Here is a 21,315-nt window from a genome sequence, read left to right on the forward strand (position 1 = left end):
AACAAAAGAAAATATATAAAGCAAAATATAAATAGAAGTCAAGTTGGAGACTATAGTACTATAAGAAAACAAAGACAAAAAAAAAAAAGATTGTGGGTCCCTGTAAGCAAAGGGCAGTGACTATCTCATTGATTTTTCTAGTTCCTGTGCCTAGCACAGGACTGATGGTGAAGCAAGGCAGGCCTGGACTAGGGCAACAACATGGGGACAGAAAAGGATCTCAGACAGAAATGTACAAAGCATGACCTGAAAGCACTGGATATCGGCTACATAGAAGATAGTTCAGGCCTAGTGATGTCAGCAGAGAAGTAATAACTTAAAGTGAGTAAGACATAGTAGGTCCAGGGAATATGCTGAAAGTAGAGAGGATCACAGACCCATCTGTCCTTCCTCACAGAAATGATTCCCTCAGGGCAAGCATGAGAAAGCTAAGCACTAGGGGCAGGTGCATCAAAGATTTTGATCACTTCATTCCCTTTTATATCCTGCAAATAAGGAAGTTTCCAAATATCTATCTATCTATACCTGAGGCATGAATCACCACAGGACTGCACGACCCAGGGAGACTGCAGTCTAGATAGAAAATACACACATGAATTGCTGTTTCGGTTCAGCTCTTCAGGCCTCAACAAGCTGAGCTTGGAGTTGAAAGGAGGCGGCCAAGAAAATGAAAGTTCCTATTACTCAGGCTTTGACAGATAAAGTAGGTTTTCCATCTTTGCTCAATACCATATTTTATAGCGACTGAAAAGGCAGAGTAGGTAGGGAGTAGACCAGAGCCTGGGGGGCTCTGTCAGAAATCATTCCACTGGATGACAGCCACAGCATAGCCCTCAAGTGAAGGTCAGAAAAGGGCAACAGAACAGGAAGAGAGTTCATGGATTTTCCAGGTCTTTAGCAAGTTGAGGACCTTCTGAATTAATGTAATGAAGACTTATGGGGAAGACGTGGTATTATTCCACTGTATTTCTCAGGAAAGTAGAGGAAGAACTATTCCAGATGGCTTCTTGAAGAAATAAAATATTCTGTACATACTTGAAAAGCAAAACCCGGATGTAACATTTTGTAACTTTTTTGATGGCGAAAAGAATCCCCTTACCTTCCTGCCTTCTCTGCGTACATGCAGCTACATTTTCGCTCTCAAATTCACATTGTGCAAAATGTATTTACCCTATCCCCACAGCTCCAAACTGGGGATAAATAGTAACAGAATTTTTTACTTATTAATGCAAGACATAGTTATCGGTCACTTATTCTATACCAGGCATTGTTCAAAGAGCAGAAGATATGGTGGTGAGTGGGACAGACAAGGGTAGCCTAACCAAGATACCTGCTCTGTCTTCTCAGCATCTGCTCTGACCGGCAAGGGTGCAGGGGTGCCAAGGTGAAGAGAAGAGGCAGTGTTGACCATAAGGCAGAGCGTCTTCGTGAAAGGTCAGGTCAACTCCTTGTCAGCACATGTTCGAGTAAAATGAATAAGCAAGGTCTCATATGTAACATGTGTAAAGTTCTTGGAGACTGTTCTAGCAAAACAGCACCAGCTATAAGGAGCTGCCATAATTAGAAAGACATAGGAGTTGATAACAAATAGGAAAATGTGTTCTGAGAAGGTACGAGAAGGTGAACAGTCACTGCTTCCCTCTGGGGCCCCCACTCTTCTTTGTGAGGCTGTCACGAAACACAGTAGTCTCTCCAACACATCTAAGCACCCACAGTGGCAGCTGAAAAAAAACACTATAATCTCTCTCGATCTTTCTCACAGTTTTGGTAATTTTTGAGACTTCAGTGAATGGATGGCACTCAACATTCAACAGCCAAGGAGCTACATTTAATTGGAATTCTGACTAAAAAAAAAGTGTGTAACAAATTGATTAAAAGTAATAGTTAACACATTCATCAGGGACTCTAAATACCTCATTGTGAGAACTTCTACTAAAGGTTCAGTAAGGGACAAATCTCTGCAGGTACTAGAAATTTCTTTTCATTTTCTACTGTGGGACCTAGAGAAGCTACTGGTCTACTGTGGGAGGGCCACACCCTACTACCTTCTTCTCCGGAGACCCAAACCACTGCCTGCTCCAGCCTCTCCTGTGTCCTGGCTAATAGCCAAAAGATGATTGAGTCAACTTTAGGGACAAAGGGGTTCTTATCTCCTAAACCAACCTAATCCAACCCGCAGCCCACAGGCCACATGCGGCCCAAGGTGGCTGTGAATGAAGCCCAACACAAATTTGTAAACTTTCTTAAAATAATATGAGATTTTTTTTTGGTGATTTTTATTTGTAGCTCATCAGCTATTGTTAGTGTTCGTGTATTTTATGTGTGGCCCAAGACAGTTTTTCTTCTTCCAATATGGTCCAGGGAAGCCAAAAGATTAGACAGCCCTGCCATTTTCCCATCAGGCAGTGGGAAGGAGGGTAGTGAATTTGAATAACAAGCTTTCCTTATTTGCCTTGTGAACCCTATCACTTAACTGGACTCCTCGCCTCCAATCTCTGATCTCTAAAACACCCTTCACGCTGCTGGCAGAGTTAACATTACTGATGTTAACTGATCTGACCATGTCACTGTCATGCTTCAAGCCCTTCATGGGCTCTGTGCTGCCACAGAGTAAAGCTCAGATTCCTTAGTATGCTATTCATGGCCCTCCCACATTTTTTACCACCTTTTCCGTCTCATCTTTCACTGTCCACGTCCTCTTCCAATCTGGCTTGTGGCCTCAGCTCTCCAGCCACATAAGGCTATCGATGTACTTTCATGTCTTTGAGCCACTGCTCATGCCACATTCCTCTGCCAGGAAGATCCTTCCAATCTCGATCTGTCAAAACTCTCCTCATCTTTCAAAGGCTGGCTTAAAGGCTGCCTCCTATTTTTAAAGTCTTGGCTAATTCCCTTGGTAGGAATTAATCCTTCTTTTCTCCGGGCTAGCATAGTACCTGGTTTATATTTCTTTTATGACACACTGCTTTGCAGTATAGTAATGTAGGTATGTTTTCATCACCCTCATTGAAAGTGCTTAAGTTATCGCTGTATCTTTGTCTACAGCCCCTATCCTCAGTGCTTGGCACATAGAGTTAGTTGCTCAATATTGAATAAATGAATGCAAATAGTTATGATATATGCATATGTAATGAGTGTGTAGGTGGGGGATTGTCTATGTCTTTATCAATAGACCCCATCAAATCCAGCACTACACAAAAAAGGGGCATTCAATAAATAACTCCTAATAAATGACGAGGAGGTATATATGTGTGTGTATGCATATATTTTACTTTTTATTTTGCCTTGTGAGTTTCATTTTGAAAAAGAGTCATAGAAGTAATCATGCTTTAAGTGACTTCCAAGAATAACAAACAAGAACAAAGACTATTCGACCAAGTAGCTCAGCTCTGAGTTCCACCTCAGTATATTTTAATGAAACCTGCAGTTTTCACAATAATTTGGACCATGAGTTATCAGATTGTAATTACTGATCAATCAGTTTGTCACACAATAGCTCAGGGAATTACATAAATAAAAAAGAAATCAGCAGTACGAAAATTCCTCCCCACGGGGATACCCTTATCCTATATTTGTGTCTGGCAAACAAAGGCAGCAGTACCACTGGATTCTGGTCTAGAGATCTTTCAGCTCTGACCGCCTTCGAGCATCCATATGCAGCTATAACAAACTGCCTCTAGCTTGGCTTAATCTTTTGTATTAGCTCATTAATGAGTCTGGATTCCTTCCCCATTTTCCATGGTATCCCAGGCAGGGACAAAGGCTCAGGCAGCAGGGGGCAGCTTTCCTTTTGCCTGACAACAAGTGGTCACTGGTCCCAGTCTGTGGCTAACAAATTCCATAGTTCTTTGAAGGTACAGCCCATGGAGTAAGTCTGCCCTAGGCTCTGCAATGCAAAAAAGAGCTTTGGGAATTTGGGCCTAGGAAGTGTCGCTGGTATCTGTGACATCACCCCAACAGCTGAGAGTGATGGTATCTCAAGAAAGCTCAGTAGCCACAAGCCCCGTGAATTATTTCTGCTCTGTTGGCATGTGAAATACACACACACTCACAAACATATTATATGCCACTCAAAATCATTCTAAGGATATCATGTCAGCCGGGTTTTAAATATAGGAACCTCTCACCATCTTCAACCAGAGAGTAAAATGCAAAAGGAATGCAGATTAGCTTGCCCTGAACTTTATAGCTCTGAAGTCTCTCCACTTGATACCATCCTTCCATGAAAGGTCCTGGTAGGGCTGAAGATTAAAATGGGACTTCTGGATCATATGGTAAAATCTCTAAGCTGGTCTCCAAGGGCAGCCTGCCTATTTATAGAGCCCCTACTTCAGGGCAGAGTTCAAACTTGGGAAAATCTGAAGAACTTGATTTAAACACACTCATATATATATATATATATATATATATATATATATATAATCATCTTCATTTTCCATTCAGTCGCTTTGAGCCAAACTAATCTTTAAATAGTTCAAAAATCTGTTGAAGGTTGGCTAGATATATTTTTCCAAGAATCTTTAGAATTTAGATTATTATATTTAGAATTTTTAAATCATTTAAACAACACTCCAAACTAGAAAAGATGTAGTCTCTCCATTCCAGAAATTGATAAACTGAGGCACAGAGAATCAAGTCACTTAAAAGGTGATTCTTGACTTGCCCTTATGCCAACTCTTCATATTGTAATAATACGAAGAAAAAAGTATCTAGAATTTATTGACTGCCTACCATATACGTTATCCCTAATATTTGTCTTAACTTTTCAAGATAGATGATAGTATACCCATTTCACAGATTAGGAAGCTTGAGTATAGAGAAGTTAAGTAATTTGGCCTAAAACCAAGTAACTACAAAATGACAAATCTGGGAATTAAATGTAGATTTATTTGGCTCTAAAGCCTTTGCTCCTTCTCTTAAACTAAATAATCTACTGTTGTGGCTCTCAAATGTCTCACTGAGACTCTCAGTCGCATACCAGTGAGGCTTTACAACTAAAACAGGTAGTAATGGCATAATAAAAATTCATGTGGAGCAGTGAACATCAATCCTAAAACAGTCCTTTTTAACCTTTAAACAGGGTGGAGAGTATTTTTCTAGTCACTTGCATGTCTCTCTCTCTCCCACCTCAACACACATGTAAATATATATCTCTCTCTTCCTGCCAATAATGGCAACAACATCAAGAGTATTGCTAAACGATTACAATATTTGGGGGATATTGTTTTGAGTCAGTGAAGGTTTCATAGCTGTTTCCCTCATAACTAAAAACTCACATGTGTGCTAAGTTGGGTTTCTGCTATCATGCTTAGGCACTCATGTTTGTGAATCTACATGTAATGTTTCACATTTACCCCCATGGAGATAGTACCCTGCTAGTTTTCTCCTGTCATTGCAGCCTACTGAGATATTTTTGCATCCTGATTGTGTTATCTATGTATTCACTAACCCCCACCTAGCATCATGCCATCACTAAATATTAGAAGTATGCCTTCTCTATCTTCAGTTAAGTCACTGGCAAAAACTTTAGGCAGTAAGGGGCTAAGGACAAAGTTAATCACTAAAGGCCTCACTCTGGGCTGATATTGATGCATTTCAGATTTGATAATTAATTAGCTATATATGTATTTTACTAGATGATCAGTTAGCCAACGTTTCTCCTTACTTGTTTTAAAACAAATCATAGGACTCTCTGTCAAACACCTTGCTAAAATCCAGACACAGCATGTCTATGCCATTCCTCTGATCAGTAAGGCATGTGCTCTCGTGATAGTTCTCAGAAGAAAAAATAAACAAACAAGGCATGTGCATGCATGCACATATAAGGGGAAATGGCTTGGTGAGTCCACAGAGGCTACTTGTAACCACCATGGTTACTTCCAAGAGTTCATGCTCTCCAAGAATCTAATCTCGAATTTTGTTAAGTGACACCAGACTTTCTGGTTTGTGGCATCCACAATCCAATTTCCATCCCTTATTGAAGGTGAGGGTAAACAATTGTACCAGTCTGTGCTCTTTTGGCTCTTCTCCAATTCATTGTGATACTTCAAAGTTTAATAACAGTGATACCATGATAATCACCATAAGAATCCTCAGTGCCCTGGAATATAACTAACCTGAACTTGGACCTCATTTTTGTGACATATCACAAGAGTAATTCTCTAAGCTTTCATTGGTCTCGTCAGGTGCTTGTCCATAATACAGAATAGATATTACTCTGAGAAGTGATAACTTAGCAGAATAGGGACTATGAAAAAAATATCTAGATCAACTTATTAAAGAAAAGAAGACCACACTTAAGAAATTATCCAATAAGATCCAGTGCATATGAATAATAATGTAATTTGTATTTTGGATATTAATTAGAACTCTGTTGGAGATACTCTACTTAAAAACTGCTATGTAAAATCACTGTGGTCACTATCAAAGGAAAGCACACACTTAGGAATACAGAATTAACTTCATTATCATTTTACCTTCACTATGTACCAACATTGAGCCCATACAGAATTTGGAACCATTCCTTGTTATGTGTCAAATAAATTTACAGTTGAAAGCTAGGTCTCAAATAGCCCTAGACTTAAAGGACCAAGACCAAACATTTAGTTGGGCCAGTTAACACAAAACTGCACCACATAGAAGAGCTAGTTCAAGACAAAAGAGCTCAGCTCAGTTCTTTGTTCTCATTGGATTTTGTTAGAGTCCTAATGACATGGGCAAAGAAAACTCAGATATATTGGTCATCAGCTTTAAAGAAACCACTTCTCATTCACTAGTACTGGAACATGAGCCTTTAGCTATCACTTCAATAATGTTACCACCAAGCCATTCACATTCTCCCATTTGGTCTCCATTCTGACCCACAGTTCATTTTAGGAGGTGGCTGATAGGGACTGGAGGGCATGCTGTGACTTCCTTGTGTATTATAGATATTTAGTACCTTCATTGACCACTCAAATTATGAAATGGCTCCCATGGGATTAAACCTTTAATGTTAGCTTTAAGAGCATCTAAGATTTTTGTTATTTTTGTAGTTGGACCCCTTTAACTGAAATCTTACTTAGAAGACCAATATGTAAAGAAGATTTTTAAAAACGGAGCTGCTCTGGTTAAAACAGGAATGGGGGACTTAGAACAACCTCCACAGCACCTCTCCCACATTCCCTATGGAACACAATCTGAATACACTGCCCCAAACAACTGAGCTATCTGGCACATAAGCCCACTGACTAATATGATACTAATTTTGTCATTCTGGAAAGAGGAAGGAGGCATGAAATAAATTATTATAGGATGTCCAGGAAGGTGGAGGAGTTGAGATCCAGGGGATGAGAGTGAAAGGATGACTGACCCTGAATGAGAACAGGAGTCTGAGTCAGACTCTGTGAGTGGGTGCAAGGCCATGAGCAACAGGTTTTGCTGATTCTGCTTTCCTTTGGTTCAGTGATCCCAGCAGAGACCTCCCCACCTGGTACAACTGCCCACTGAGGCAGTTGGGTACTAAGGTATACTTGTTAGGACCAAACCTAGTTAATATTCAAAATAAGTGATAAATAATTAGCAAGTTCATTGTTCCTGCTGTGCCGCCTTTTGTTCCAAAGATGAACTTCTTAAGTATGGGCTTCTGCCATGATTTGGAGTACTTTTGTATAAGAAAATGTGTTTGTGTATTTGCAAGCATGTTTGCATCATGTAAGATCCTTTGGAAGCAAAGCAAATGGCACGATAGAATATTAACCAATTCATTTCCCAGTTCCAGTGTTGTCATTTACCGGTAGTATGACTTTGGATAAGTCATCTCCCTCTCTTGGCTTTTAACTTCCTCCATAAAATCAAAGGGTTAGACCCTATGATCCTACACTTACGTAATTCTGCCCTTTAGCACAGACACTGGCTATTACTGAATGTGAAAAGCGCCTTAAATGAAATCTAAATTCAGAAATAAGTTGAGGACAGCAAAGGTTACATCCTTTGAATTGACTGATCAATTAGTAAAGTACATATACTGAGGGTCTACTTTGTATATGCTACTGTGTTAGGTGCCATGGGATACAAAGAATTAAATATGTGATCACACACTTAGGGAGCTTACAGTCTAGGAGCAAGATACATATTCATAAATATATTTAAGTTAATTTCTGAAATCATATTTGAATACACACATACACATACATACACCAATATATACTTCATATAGCAAATGTTTGTAACTGCAAACATTTTAGGGAGCAAGTATTTGTACCTGTTTATTGAAAAATATGGTGTTGTATTTGGCCAGTGGGTAAATGTAAATAGAACAGGAGACCCTATGAATTTCACAAATAATTTATAAATATATTTCTAAACTTCATAAACCTGGTAGTCTACACTGTTTGACAGAATTCTCTTTCCATAGGTAGAACTTGTTTTGCCATTGCTAACACTTCCAACTAAAAATATGCTATGAAAGGATATTTCCCTCCATTGCTCAATCAAGATAACCACAACACTAATACCAACAACATTTTGGCTCGCCATTTCTGACTCATTTTCCATTTTTGAGTAATTTAATTTAATATGCAAGAACTAAAATACATGACCTAATTTAAGTACCTTTAATCCTGTGTATTCTAAATATGGCAAATAGTTCATTTTCAAGAAATTTAATATGAAATTCTTGGGAATTCTTCTTGGTGCAGTGTTATTAAACTGTATATAGTAATTAAGATATTAAAAACACATGCTCCCCAAAGCCACCAGACATTGTAATTATTTTTCAGGCTATTAGGCAAAATGACAGAAGAATTTTTAATGATGGATCTGTTTTGGAGTATATCAGCTAATTCCCTTTCACTTCATGAAATAATGTTAGCTCCACAGAGTCTAAGTCTGGTATTTAAAGACTAACTCACATTGTCCTTTGGTGACTCAGAAGTCATTCACTGGCTCTTGTTAACATGCCACTGTAGGTACTCTGTACTTCACACACACACACACACACACACACACACACACACACACACACATTCTGGTTCCATATGGAAATAAAATGGCAATTTTTAGAGTTCTGCCATGTTACTTGTATGTGAACAAGATAGACACTGGGACATAATTCCATTTGGGAAGGTCTTTTATTTAAAATTGACTTTCAAAAGGTTTCTCTTCTTATTTAGAAATTTTAGATCAATATTGGTTTTTCTAGCAACCATTGCACTAAGCCAGTGTTTTACAACTCTCACTGGTGTTACTGTGAGAAGACTATGAAAACAAGTTTTCCATTATGACTGGGAATCGTTTTAAACATTTTTTTTTTTAAATCATGTGCTAAGGAATGTCCTGAGTGCTCCTTTGGCACTTAACAGCTTTACTAATTAACTTACTAAACATTTTAACTTTCTATCTCAAAAGTTAGTGTCTTCATTGTACTAGAGTCTGCCAGGCATCCTAAAAATACTTTTCTGGTGTTTGCAGAGGGGGATGGAAGTGGAGACATTTCAGTGTCTGTTCTACATTTTTTAATTATCTGTTTTTTCTTTTTTTTTTTTTTTAAGACGGAGTCTTGCTCTGTCACCCAGGCTGGAGTGCAGTGGCACAGTCTTGGCTCACTGCAACCTCTGCCCCCCAGGCTCAAGTGATTCTCCTGCTTCAGCCTCCTAAGTACCTGGGATTACAGGTGAGTGCCACCATGCCCGTCTAATTTTTGTATTTTTAACAGAGACAGGGTTTCACCATGTTGGTCAGGCTGGTCTCAAACTCCTGACCTGGTGATCCACCCGCCTTGGCCTCCCAAAGTGCTGGGATTACAGATGTGAGCCACCCTTTAATTATCTTTGACCATTTAACATCATTCTGTGAATTAGGGCTTACTAACAGAAAGTTCTTCTGCTATTTATAACTCAAACTCATGCCACAAAGTTCCTGTTTCCACACCATACAATGTGGTGGTTAGTTTTGCAAGAATCTCACCAATTGAAATTTAGTAAACAATGTGCTTAATTTTTCTTTGACACTGATTTTAGAGCTTCAGCCATAGAAATTACCATATTCAGCAATTGAAAATTATCAGACCACAATTTAAGGAGTTTTTGTTATTTGTATTCTGTACATCTTTTCTATATAGATCTTCCTAATAGGTGTGCCGTGTCTTGGTACAAGTAAAGGCAAGTGCGCAGAGAATGAAATCAGTAGTCTGAATTCTAGGTCTAGCTCTACCACTTACTATATGGAAATCAGTAGACTTCTAATGCCCACAGTTTCTTCATCTGGGAAATGTAAGTATTAATGCCTGTCTTGCTTTACTCTCTGAGTGGTTATGAAGATCACATTATCTAATGGATAAGAAAGAGCTTTGCAAACTGAATTGTGCTATGCAAATATGTGGCAGAATTATTACCATTCATATAGAATCACATGATTAACATTATTTGAAAACAGGTCACCTATCTGGCCCTGGAGGAGGGAAACCTAGGGGTGATAAATGCAAAACTGTTTTTATAGTTTAATGTTTTCATAGCCTAATGAGAACAAGGCAGAACAGAAGAATTGGGTGGGGGAAGGGCAAGTTTAAGTTCCGTCTGCCCAGGCTGGAAGACTGGTGGGAACAATCTCTGAAAAGATGAGAGGTTATAAAGTAGAAAGGGGTGACCTGGGAACAGGGTGTTTTAAAAAGAGTGGCAGAGCAGAGAATAAAGTCACAAGACTTGTTCACAAGAGGATGCTGGGTTAAAGCCTGACCTTGAGCCACAAATCATGGAATCACACAGCTGGAAGGAATCTTAAGAGGCCATCTCGTCCACTCCCCCACCATTCAGCAGGACATTTCAACCATCCCAAACAGATGAGACTTTATCTAACTTTGAATGAAAAGCTCTGACACCAAATGGGCAGGTATTGACTGCTCTGGCTTCAACTGTTTGCAACAGGCAGGAAAACAATTTCTGGTATTTCATTTGAACCTGAACTGAAATGAGAAAACAATAAATGGATAGATTTTCCTTGGGAACAATAACTCCTGTGGCAGTTTAGGGACTGCTAAATTAGCACTAACTACATAACTACTCTTGAAGAGAGAGGAAAAGTTAACAACAAAACTAGGTTAGGGAATAAATGGCCTACAGAATCACATGAGTAAGGATGTGTCATGATCATTTTTGATAATTGTGGAGTCTTCTCTCCATGCAGGAGCCTAGAGCAAAATGACACTAGCAAAAACAAAACTTTGTTGTTGTTGTTTTTAAAGCAATATGGCCTAGCAAATTCCAGGACTGACACTGAAGATGTAAAAGAGTTCAATTCCTCTCCTAACACAAGACAATAAATCCTCATACAAATTAGAAACTGAAAAGGAAATAAAAAGGTCCTCATTTCCGCTAGTGGGAATGTTACACATGAACTCTGGCTTGAAAGGAGGAGGGAAGGACATCCCACACCTGTAGGCCTTCCCAGGAAAGGGGCCTGAGCCTGACCCTGAATCCATCCCCTCAAGGTTACATCATGGGGCTGTCAATATGAAAATAATGTTACTTTATTCCCTGAGTGAGTATATTATTTCCAGTGCTATCAACAGTAACCATAACCTGCAAGGAGGCAGCTGAGAATTCCCAGGAAACAAAGCGAAAAGCTATTTTGGGATGTGCTCATAAATGTCCTAGCTATAGTTCATCTGGATGGACACACATGGGGTATACATGCAGAGAAAGAGAGAGAGAGAGAGAGACAGACAGAGAGAGAGAGAGAGAGAAATTATCTCTGTAATAATAGATATGTATCTTGGAGCATGCTATTGTAGTTTTAATACATGCAGCACTGAGCAAGGGGCTTAGGAAAATAACATCACATTCTCAGATTCACCACTCAATTACATGTGAACTTGAAAAAGTTAACTTGATTCTACCCTCCTATCACCAAAGGTTTAGGCCAATTTAGTCAGGCATTCAGTGAATCCAGATGTTTGGCAGTGTATAGGAAACATCTGGATGACTGATTGAATTTTCAACTGAAATTACTGGATCTTTTGACAGCATGTCTACACAGTCATTAACGGCTTTCTGCCTCAGTTTCTCTTACTATAAAAAGGATAAACATTATTTATCACTAACCTCCCAAAAAACAGTGAAAATGAGATAAGGTTTAAGAGTAATAATGAGTTATAGGAAAGATTTTGTCACAGTTTTATATCTTATATAATTCCGGTTGGATTTTTTTTTCTAAGCAGTTAGACTTTAGAACATGACATCACTTTGAAATATGGGTAAATGCTGTACAAAGACAACACATTATCATCATCATCATCATCATAACTTTTTTCTTTATGAATTCCCTAAATCATCTCACTTTCAGATCGAATCATGGCCAAAATATGAATTTTAGTTAAGGACTGAAAAAATGTGTTTTGGCTATATAAAGCAACACAGATGAGAAAAAAAAAATCAATGTGGGTGTTTGGAGGCCAACAAATTTTAACAGCTCAACTGAAACAGGTAAAACTGGTTTATCAATGAGAATTAATTGGTTGCTCAATGGTATTTGTATGGAAACTGAAAATGTTCACACACTTATTCATGGCCAGAGCTATGCAGGAAAAAGGAATTGTCATAGTGACCTTTCTCACTCTATGTACACCTCCCTACCTGTGAGCTGGTTTCAGCTTTTGTGGCTGAAAGTTAAAGGAGAGGAAAAGAAGGAGACAATATGGCAGAGAAAGAGAAAGAATCGTAACAGCACGGTACTGGTACCAAAACAGAGATATAGACCAATGGAACAGAACAGAGGCCTCAGAAGTAACGCCGCACACCTATAACCATCTAATCTTTGACAAACCAGACAAAAACAAGCAATGGGGAAATGATTCCCTGTTTAATAAATGGTGTTGGGAAAACTGGCTAGCCATGTGCAGAAAGCAGAAACTGGACCCCTTCCTTACACCTTATACAAAAATCAACTGCAGATGGATTAAAGTTTTAAACATAAGACCTAACACCATAAAAACCCTAGAAGGAAACCTAGGCAATACCATCCAGGACATAGGCATGGGCAAGGACTTCATGACTAAAACACCAAAAGCAATGGCAACGAAAACCGTAATAGACAAATGGGATCTCATTAAACTTAAGAGCTTCTGCACAGCAAAAGAAACAATCATTAGATTGAACCGGCAACCAAGAGAATGGGAAAAAATTTTTGCAAGCTACCCATCAGACAAAGGACTTATATCCAGAATCTACAAAGAGCTAAAACAAATATATAAGAAAAAAACAATCTCATCAAAAAGTGGGCGAAGGATGTGATCAGACACTTTTCAAAAGAAGACATCTATGCGGCCAACAAACATATGAAGAGATGCTCATCATCACTGGTCATTAGAGAAATGCAAATCAAAACCACAATGAGATACCATCTCACACCAGTTAGAATGGCAATCATTAAAAAATCTGGAGAAAGATGCTGGAGAGGATATGGAGAAATAGGAACACTTTTACACTGTTGGTAGGAGTGTAAATTAGTTCAACCATTGTGGAAGACAGTGTGGGGATTCCTCAAGGATCTAGAAATAGAAATACCATTTGACCCAAGAATTCCATTACTAGGTATATATCCAAAGGATTATAAATCAATCTATTATAAGGACACATGCACACGTATGTTCCTTGCGGTACTGTTACAATGGGAAAGACTTGGAACCAACCCAAATGCCCATCAATGGTAGTTTGGATAAAGAAAATGTGGCACATATACACTATGGAATACTATGCAGCCATAAAAAAGGATGAGTTCATGTCCTTTGCAGGGACATGGATGAATCTGGAAACCATCATTCTCAGCAAACTGACGCAAGAACAGAAAACCAAACACTACATGTTTTCACTCATAAGTGGGTGTTGAACAATGAGAACACATGGACATGGACACAGGGAGGGGAACATCACACACTGGGGTCTGTTGGGGGTTGGAGGGTAGGGGAGGGATAGAAGGAGGTGGGGAGATTGGGGAGGGATAACATTAGGAGAAATACCTAATGCAGGTCACGGGGAGATGGAGGCAGCAAACCACCATGGCATGCGTATACCTATGTAACAATCCTGCAAGATCTGCACATGTATGCCAGAACTTAAAAGTAAAATAAAAAATAAAGATCATGTGAAAAATTCTTTAAAAAAAAGAGAAACAAGAGATGCATCAAAGGGATCTACAAACATGCAAAACTCAGGGAGAAGAATTAGACTAGCAGAAAGTACTGAAACTTCTTTCAAACTCAAGTCCTGCCTATAGAGAAAATACTAAACATAATTCTCATAAGTAACTGCCATGTATTAAGTGCCTGTCATGCACATGTAATTACATATATCTATGTATATGTATATTCTGTATATGTATATATACACTGCATATATTATATACATATATATGTATGTAACATGCATATTATATAACACATATAATATATGCATATTATATATATGTATATAATAGCGATACACTGGAACTTTTTATACCTTTATCATACTACAGATGGGAGAGCTAAAGCTCAGAGAGGTTAACTGATTTACCTAAGGTTATTTGTCTAGTAAAATCTATAACTGAATTCAGATCCATTTGGACCCAAAGCCCATACTCTTTCTACTGTGCCCAAGGCCTTTGCTGAAAGGGCTTGCTATAAATATTTTTTAGTGACTGCCAGATCATATTGAAGCCCATTTTTGTTGCAGGTTTCCCATTTGCTAGGGTGTGGTCCACGCACAGGTCTTCACCCGATCTTTTTTATGACTGCCTCTCCCTTGCTTGTCTTTACCTACTCAAACCCTACTCATTGCTTATGGCTGAAGATCTTAACACTTGCCCCTCTCTGCAATCTTCCCACTAGCCTAATCATATCCCCCAAAACTGATGAGCAGCATCCCTCTTCAGGCTCTGCATCACAGGCTGCCCTTTATCTTTATTTAACCACTTCCTATGCTTGTGCTTCCTCTCTCAAGGAGGCTGTGAGGACAGAGGACTCGACTTCCTTTGAACACCCACAGTCCCTGGCACCTGGCTGAGTACATGGTAGGTAATCCTTAAAGTCTGTTGACTCAAGGGACCTGTTGACAACATTGCTCATTTAGGATTAGGGGCACAGTGATGGAAACTGAGATTTTGGCCTCACCAGTGTTGGGGTCTAACCAGTTGAGCATAGACACATTTGGTTTGAGATAATTTGTACCACTGTCCCCAAGTGAGGCATATCATGTTCTCAACTCAGTAGTATGCATTTTACATTGTCTGTGCTCTGATACCCTCAGAGACGCATTTTGAAATAATCACACTATATCTAGTGAGGCTTGATAGAATTAGTAAAGGTATATTTTCACACAAAAAAAGGCTCAGTTAGGTAGACACTGTCATTATCATGTGCTCAGCAGCACTAACAGCTAATGCTGGAGGAGTTTAAATCCAAGCATATTGTCAATACTTTCACAATGCCATTGTAGTGAAAAATATACTACCTTTAAAAAGGCCTTCTAAGTATTTTTTAAGAACCACAAAAATTTCACTGCTAAAATCTATATTTTAAAAAATCATGCCAATGTCTTTGTACTAAAGCCTCTGTCTTACATAAAGATTTCAGTTTCATTAAGTTCTTCCTAAACTACAAATAGAAGTCAGTGAGGCCAGAGTCCTCCCACCCATGGATCATGGGGCAGGAACACTGTCACTCTGATATATGCCTTTTTGGTGGCATTTTTATTGTGGCCACAAAGCAATCACAAGCAGATGGTACAACTAACGTTTGTGTCTTGTTACTAAACTTCTTATGAGAGGAAAAACTATTTGTACAGGTCAAGGGAATCTGTGGGTGTCTCTGTGCATGGCACTGAGTCAGAAGCTGGCAAGGATGCAGTGAAACTGGACCTCTCATGTCTTGCTGGTGGCAGTGAAAACTGATACATTCTCATTGAAAAGCAATTTGGAGACATGCATTTAAGTTGCTCATATCCTTTGACCCAATAACTTTAGCATTTTAAGAAAATAAGCTAAGATCAGGATAAAGCACCATGTATAAGGAGGTACCTTTTCTATGATGGCAAAAATTTGAAGCAACCTGTATATCCAGCAAAAGCATGCTGATTAATTATGTTAATGATGATGAATACTCAACAGAATATTATGCAGCCATAACAAATGATTAATATAAAGATTTGTGTGGGAGCAGGCCTGGTGGCTCACGCCGGTAGTCCTAGCACTTTGAGGAGCCAAGGCAGGAGGATTGCTTGAGCCTAGGAGTTCGAGACCAGCCTGGGCAACATGGCAAGATCTCATCTCTACAAAAAAATTAAAAGTTAGCCAGGTGTGGTGGTGCATGTCTATAGTACCAGTTACTCGGGAGGCTGAGGCACGGGAATATCTCAAGCCCAGGAGGTCCAGACTGCAGTAAGCCACGATTGCGCCACTGTGCTCCAGCCTGGGCAACAGAGCAAGACCCTGTCTCAAAACAATACAAAACAAAACAAAACAACAATAACAATAACAAAAAGATTTGTGGCAACATGAAAAAGTGTTATCAAGATAGTATTAATTTTCAGAACTACCAATCACTTGTGGATTTCTGATTATGGAAAACGTCTATATGAGTGTGCCCTTCTAGACAAATATTAGAAGAGAACATGTGAAAATGAAAAAGTTGGGATACAGTAGTGGGATTTTTGTGAGAAATGTTTTCCCTCTATTTTCCAAGCTATCCCTCATATTGCAATATTGTCTTTATAACTTAAAAGTGGTGTAAAAAATGAAGGCCAGAAGTCCTTTTAAACAGAAAGACTATTGGAAGAAAAATGAATAATAGCTTCCTCTCTAAAAGCCCAAGAATATAGTTTGAACAGTAGAAGCTCTATCTCTCTCTCTGGTCATTTCTTTTTATTATTATTTTTTTTTTTACATTCCACATACCTGGTTAATGTGCTTCAGTTTGTCAATAATTTGGCTGACCACTGGCTCAGGGCCCTTCATTTTCAGCTCATGGAGGTTGAACTGATTTTTCATTCCATTCCTTGCCGCCTTTTGGCTGTATCTGTAAAGGTGAAGGTAAATTACAAAAAGGTTTGTCAAAGAAAGTCCCAAACAAAGGAAAAGCCAACTGTATTTGGCATCAGCAGTCAGGCTGACCACAATCTCATGAGATGACTTCATGGTGCAAAAGTAGACCACTTCACATACTGCCTATTTACAGTAAAAGAATATTCATTCAACAGTCAACAAATATATTCAACATCCTTTTTTTTGTTCTACACGTCGGGGATACAACAATGAACAAGACAGACAAGGTCTGGCCCTTATTGTGCTCTCAGTCTAGTGGAGTGTCTAGAAGAACAAGGACCAGTGACAAGGCAGAGTGATTAGACCTGTGCTAGCGGAGGTTCAGGTCATGGACAGTGAAGCACACAGAATGAACCTTCACTCAGTGTGAGCCTTCGACTCATTTGAAAGAGAAAGAGTCTTCCATGTGCTTTACCTCTTCCTTCCCTTCTTCCTCCTCCCACCATTTCCTGTAGGCTATGGAGTTGGGTTTCTATTCAGGAGGCCTTCTCAAGTCACTTGCAGCATAAATTACACCTGCCAGCTTCCCTCTGCATTCTCCATGAGAGGAAAGAACACCAGCCTAAGGGAAGATTTTAATGTGCTCCTGCAGGATAAACCACAGCCTTTACTCCAGAAGTGAAGTTTCAAGGTAGATATGGACATCCTCACCATCATAAGAAGGGTAACTATTTAAAGACCTAGGCAATTCTGCCTTCCAGTGTGGGGTTTTGCCAACTTCAATGAGACAGTGATTCACAAATGAGGTGGTTTCTTTATTGCACCCATGGTTCCAGACCTCTACATAGAATTATTCCTCATTTTGCAAAACAAAGCAAACAAGAAACAGATTTCATTTATTCCTTATGCTTTCATCATGTGGAAACGCCAGAGCCCCATTGCCAAAGAGAGAAAAAGGTTTTGAGCTCTTTTTTACTTGCTCCTGATCCTGATAATGAAATGCTTTCTTAAAGAAATGAAAAGATTCCCAGGGCTTTTCTCTCTCTTTATATATTTTTTTCCCAATTATAATAGGATAGCCAGGGTTATAATTGATACCAGTAATTCATATTTTTAATTACAAAATGATAATGTTCATTGTAAACAACTCAAGAAGTACAGAAATAAGGCAGAAAGTAAAAGTTCCCCCATCAATCTGTCTTTCTAAGAGTAGATCATGGTCAATGGTTTGATATACTTGTAGAGGTTTTCACCTACATATGCTAATGGGTAGTTTTAACCAAAATTGGAATGATACTACTGACACTGATTTGCAGCTTTGTATCACTTAAAATATATACTTTGGATTGGGCCTGTAATCCCGGCACTTTGGAAGGCCGACACAGGAGGATTACTTGAGCCCAGGAGTTTGAGACCAGCCTGGGCAATATGGTGAAACCCCATCTCTACAAAAAATATAAAAAATTAGCCAGGTGTGGTGGTGCACACCTTTAGAGGCTGAATTGTTGAGCGCAGGAGGTCAAGGCTGCAGTGAGCTATGATCACACCACTGCTCTCCAGCCTGGGTGACAGAGTGAGACCCTATCTCAAAACTAAAACTAAAACAAAATGTATACTTTGGACACATTTTCATGTTAGAAAACATAAAACTGCCTTGTTCTTATTCCTCTGTATGGCTCAATAATTAATTATTTATATAATACTTTACTGATGAACAATAATTTGTAGTACTTTGTTAATATAAACAATGCTGCAGAGAACATCCTTGTATACTGATTTTCATGCAGTTGCATTTATATCTATAAAGGATAAATTCTTAGATTTGAGTCAGTTTGTATTTCTAATCCCAAATTATGAAGTACAAATAATAATTAACACTACCATATTTTTGCATAGCACTTTATAAAGCAGTTTCATATCACTCAGCTCATTTGAGCTTCTCAACCACACTGTGAAGTTGAGAGGTAGATAGGGCATTATCTCTTTATTACTGAAAACTTCACAACTTCAGAGAATACTAATCTCATTCTGTTAATGTCCCCATCCATGATACAACGTATCTGTCAACATTAAGGACATACTTTGAAAATCATGCATGGTAACAGAGGAGATCAGGAAATCTAGTTCTGACATTCATAACTAAAAGTCATCCTCTGAGAAGGAAAATATTTTGTAGCAAAGATGCTGAAGAGCACATTTGATTGCATTTCTTCTAAAATGGTAGCTTAACACATTCAGATTATTTAACTTTAAAAGTTAATTCGTGAATACACAGATCACCAATCATCACATAACAATTGCCTTTGGGGGCTGTTTTAAAGAAACATAAAGGAACATTCTTTATCTGGTGGGAATCAGCTCACTACTAGCCTCCTCTTTTATGTTCATATAATGCCGTCCGTTTAAATGTCATCCACCTTCTGATGATACTACCAACTCCATCTTTTCTTCTTTAACTCCTACTGATGCCTGGAGCGGAGACCTTATTTGCAGATAAAGAGGTAAGGCTCATTATAAATCTTCTGAAGTGAACTTCAGGAATGTCTCCCTAGAGACATATCGTTGGTCTTTTTCATATCAAAGTTTGCCAGCCACTTTTATGTCCACTCCTATAAAACAAGCGTCTTCCTGAAGCTTCTTATCCTCACTGGAATAGTGTGAAGACATCTGCCAACTTAGTGATTTTGCCCCATACTCCGGCTTCCAAAACCATTATAAACATTAAATCAAATTAGTCCCACAGCTGATCCTTTGTGGTCCTACTGTAATATTTTCTCCCATTCAGAAAAGCGCCCCTTTAGCTATGTATTTTTAAAAATTTCTTATCTCACAGCCATGGATAAAGACCTAGGGCTAAGCACTGCTCCTCGATCCCACAGTGACTCCATTTTAAAAAGACAGCTTTGGGTTTCAAAGCTTGCCAAACTTTCTGAAAGTTGAAATAACATCTACTGTTCTGCTCTATCCATGTGCTATTTAAATCCCCAAAGGACTCCAGCAAATTAAACATGGTTTCTGGTTACAGGAGTGTTGGGAATAGCTGCCCTGTGGCTTAGACCTAAAACTTGCCATTATTGCATCTACTTCACAAGGCGGTAACCAAAAGTCCTGGTCCAACTGATGCCTATAGTTGCTAAAGTTTAGTGCCACTAGTTAAAAACTCTGTGTTCTTACGCCATCCTTTAGGTATGTTGATACCTCTCCCCCAACTCTCAGTATCTTTTTCTGTTTCTCATGTCTCTATCCTTTGTGCCTTAGCCAGATAAAATATTGAACCAACTTTTAAAAGTAATGAATGTTAGAGTGAAATACTATGAACACATTAATAGGGCAAAGTAGATCTGTATGTGTTGATATGGAATCAAGTCTGAGATACATTATAACAGATACAAATAGCATCTGCAGTGAAAATGGGTCTAGATGTACATGTTCAAATATGTTATACACCCTATACATGTTCAAATATGCCCAGAAAAATTTTAGATGGATACATAAGAAAATAAGAGCAGTCACTTTCAGTGAGTGAGCATAGGGAGACGCAGTGAAATCTTGTTTTTTAAAATATACTTCTATCATTTAAAATATTTTTACCATGACCATTTTTAACCTTTATAATAGTTAAATATATAATGAATGAGATTTTATATGGCAGTTAATTAAAATGTTTTTCCACCTTTCCTGAGGTAGACTTGATAAAAGTTAAATACATGTACACTTCCATTGTGATGTTTTGATATAAGTACACATTGTGAAATGATTATCCCAAACCAGCTAATTAACCTATTCATCACCTCACATAGTTATCCTTATTTTTGTGGTAAGAACATTTAAGAACTACTCTCTTAGTGAATCTCAAATATACAATACAGTATTCTTAAGTATAGTCACCATATTATACATTATATTCCCAGGCATTAATTGTTTTTAAGGTAAACAAGAACAAAACAAAAGAAAAACAAAAAGTGGGGCTCACTCAGATGCACATCTCAAGGCCCCTGGGAAATTCTTCCTGTTAATAAGAGTTATGTTGGCCATCACCAATGTCCTTCCTTAAAGGTGCTTTCTTATCACCAAACACATATTTGGGGCAATGTTGACAATGTCACCCTTGAGTTCCTGCAAACCTTAGGTGGTTGACATCAGGTCACCAACTCAACTTTGTTAGGTTAAATATAGCCCATATTGACTGGGTGTGGTGGCTCATGCCTATAATCCCAGCACTTTGGGAGGCCAAGGTGGACAGATCGTTTGAGTCCAGGAGTTCGAGACCCACCTGGGCAACATGGAGTTCAAGCCCCGTCTCTAGAAAAGACACAAAAGTGAGCC

The 21,315-nt window shown here is 38.7% G+C and overlaps 1 protein-coding gene across 3 annotated transcripts in view; it reads right to left on the reverse strand.

Moving 5' to 3' along the window:
• The window catches only part of GPC3 (glypican 3), a 454,889-nt gene that overhangs the window by 107,968 nt on the left and 325,606 nt on the right, over positions 1–21,315 (reverse strand). For all 3 annotated transcript variants that reach the window (XM_032260236.1, XM_032260237.1, XM_032260238.1), the window contains one exon: positions 16,903–17,023. In XM_032260236.1, the coding sequence (XP_032116127.1) occupies positions 16,903–17,023 (121 nt within the window). The remainder of the gene's footprint in view (positions 1–16,902; positions 17,024–21,315) is intronic.

The sequence above is a fragment of the Sapajus apella genome, unplaced genomic scaffold, assembly GCF_009761245.1.
Source record: "Sapajus apella isolate SASKATOON/1434 unplaced genomic scaffold, GSC_monkey_1.0 scaffold115, whole genome shotgun sequence".
Taxonomy (NCBI): domain Eukaryota; kingdom Metazoa; phylum Chordata; class Mammalia; order Primates; family Cebidae; genus Sapajus; species Sapajus apella.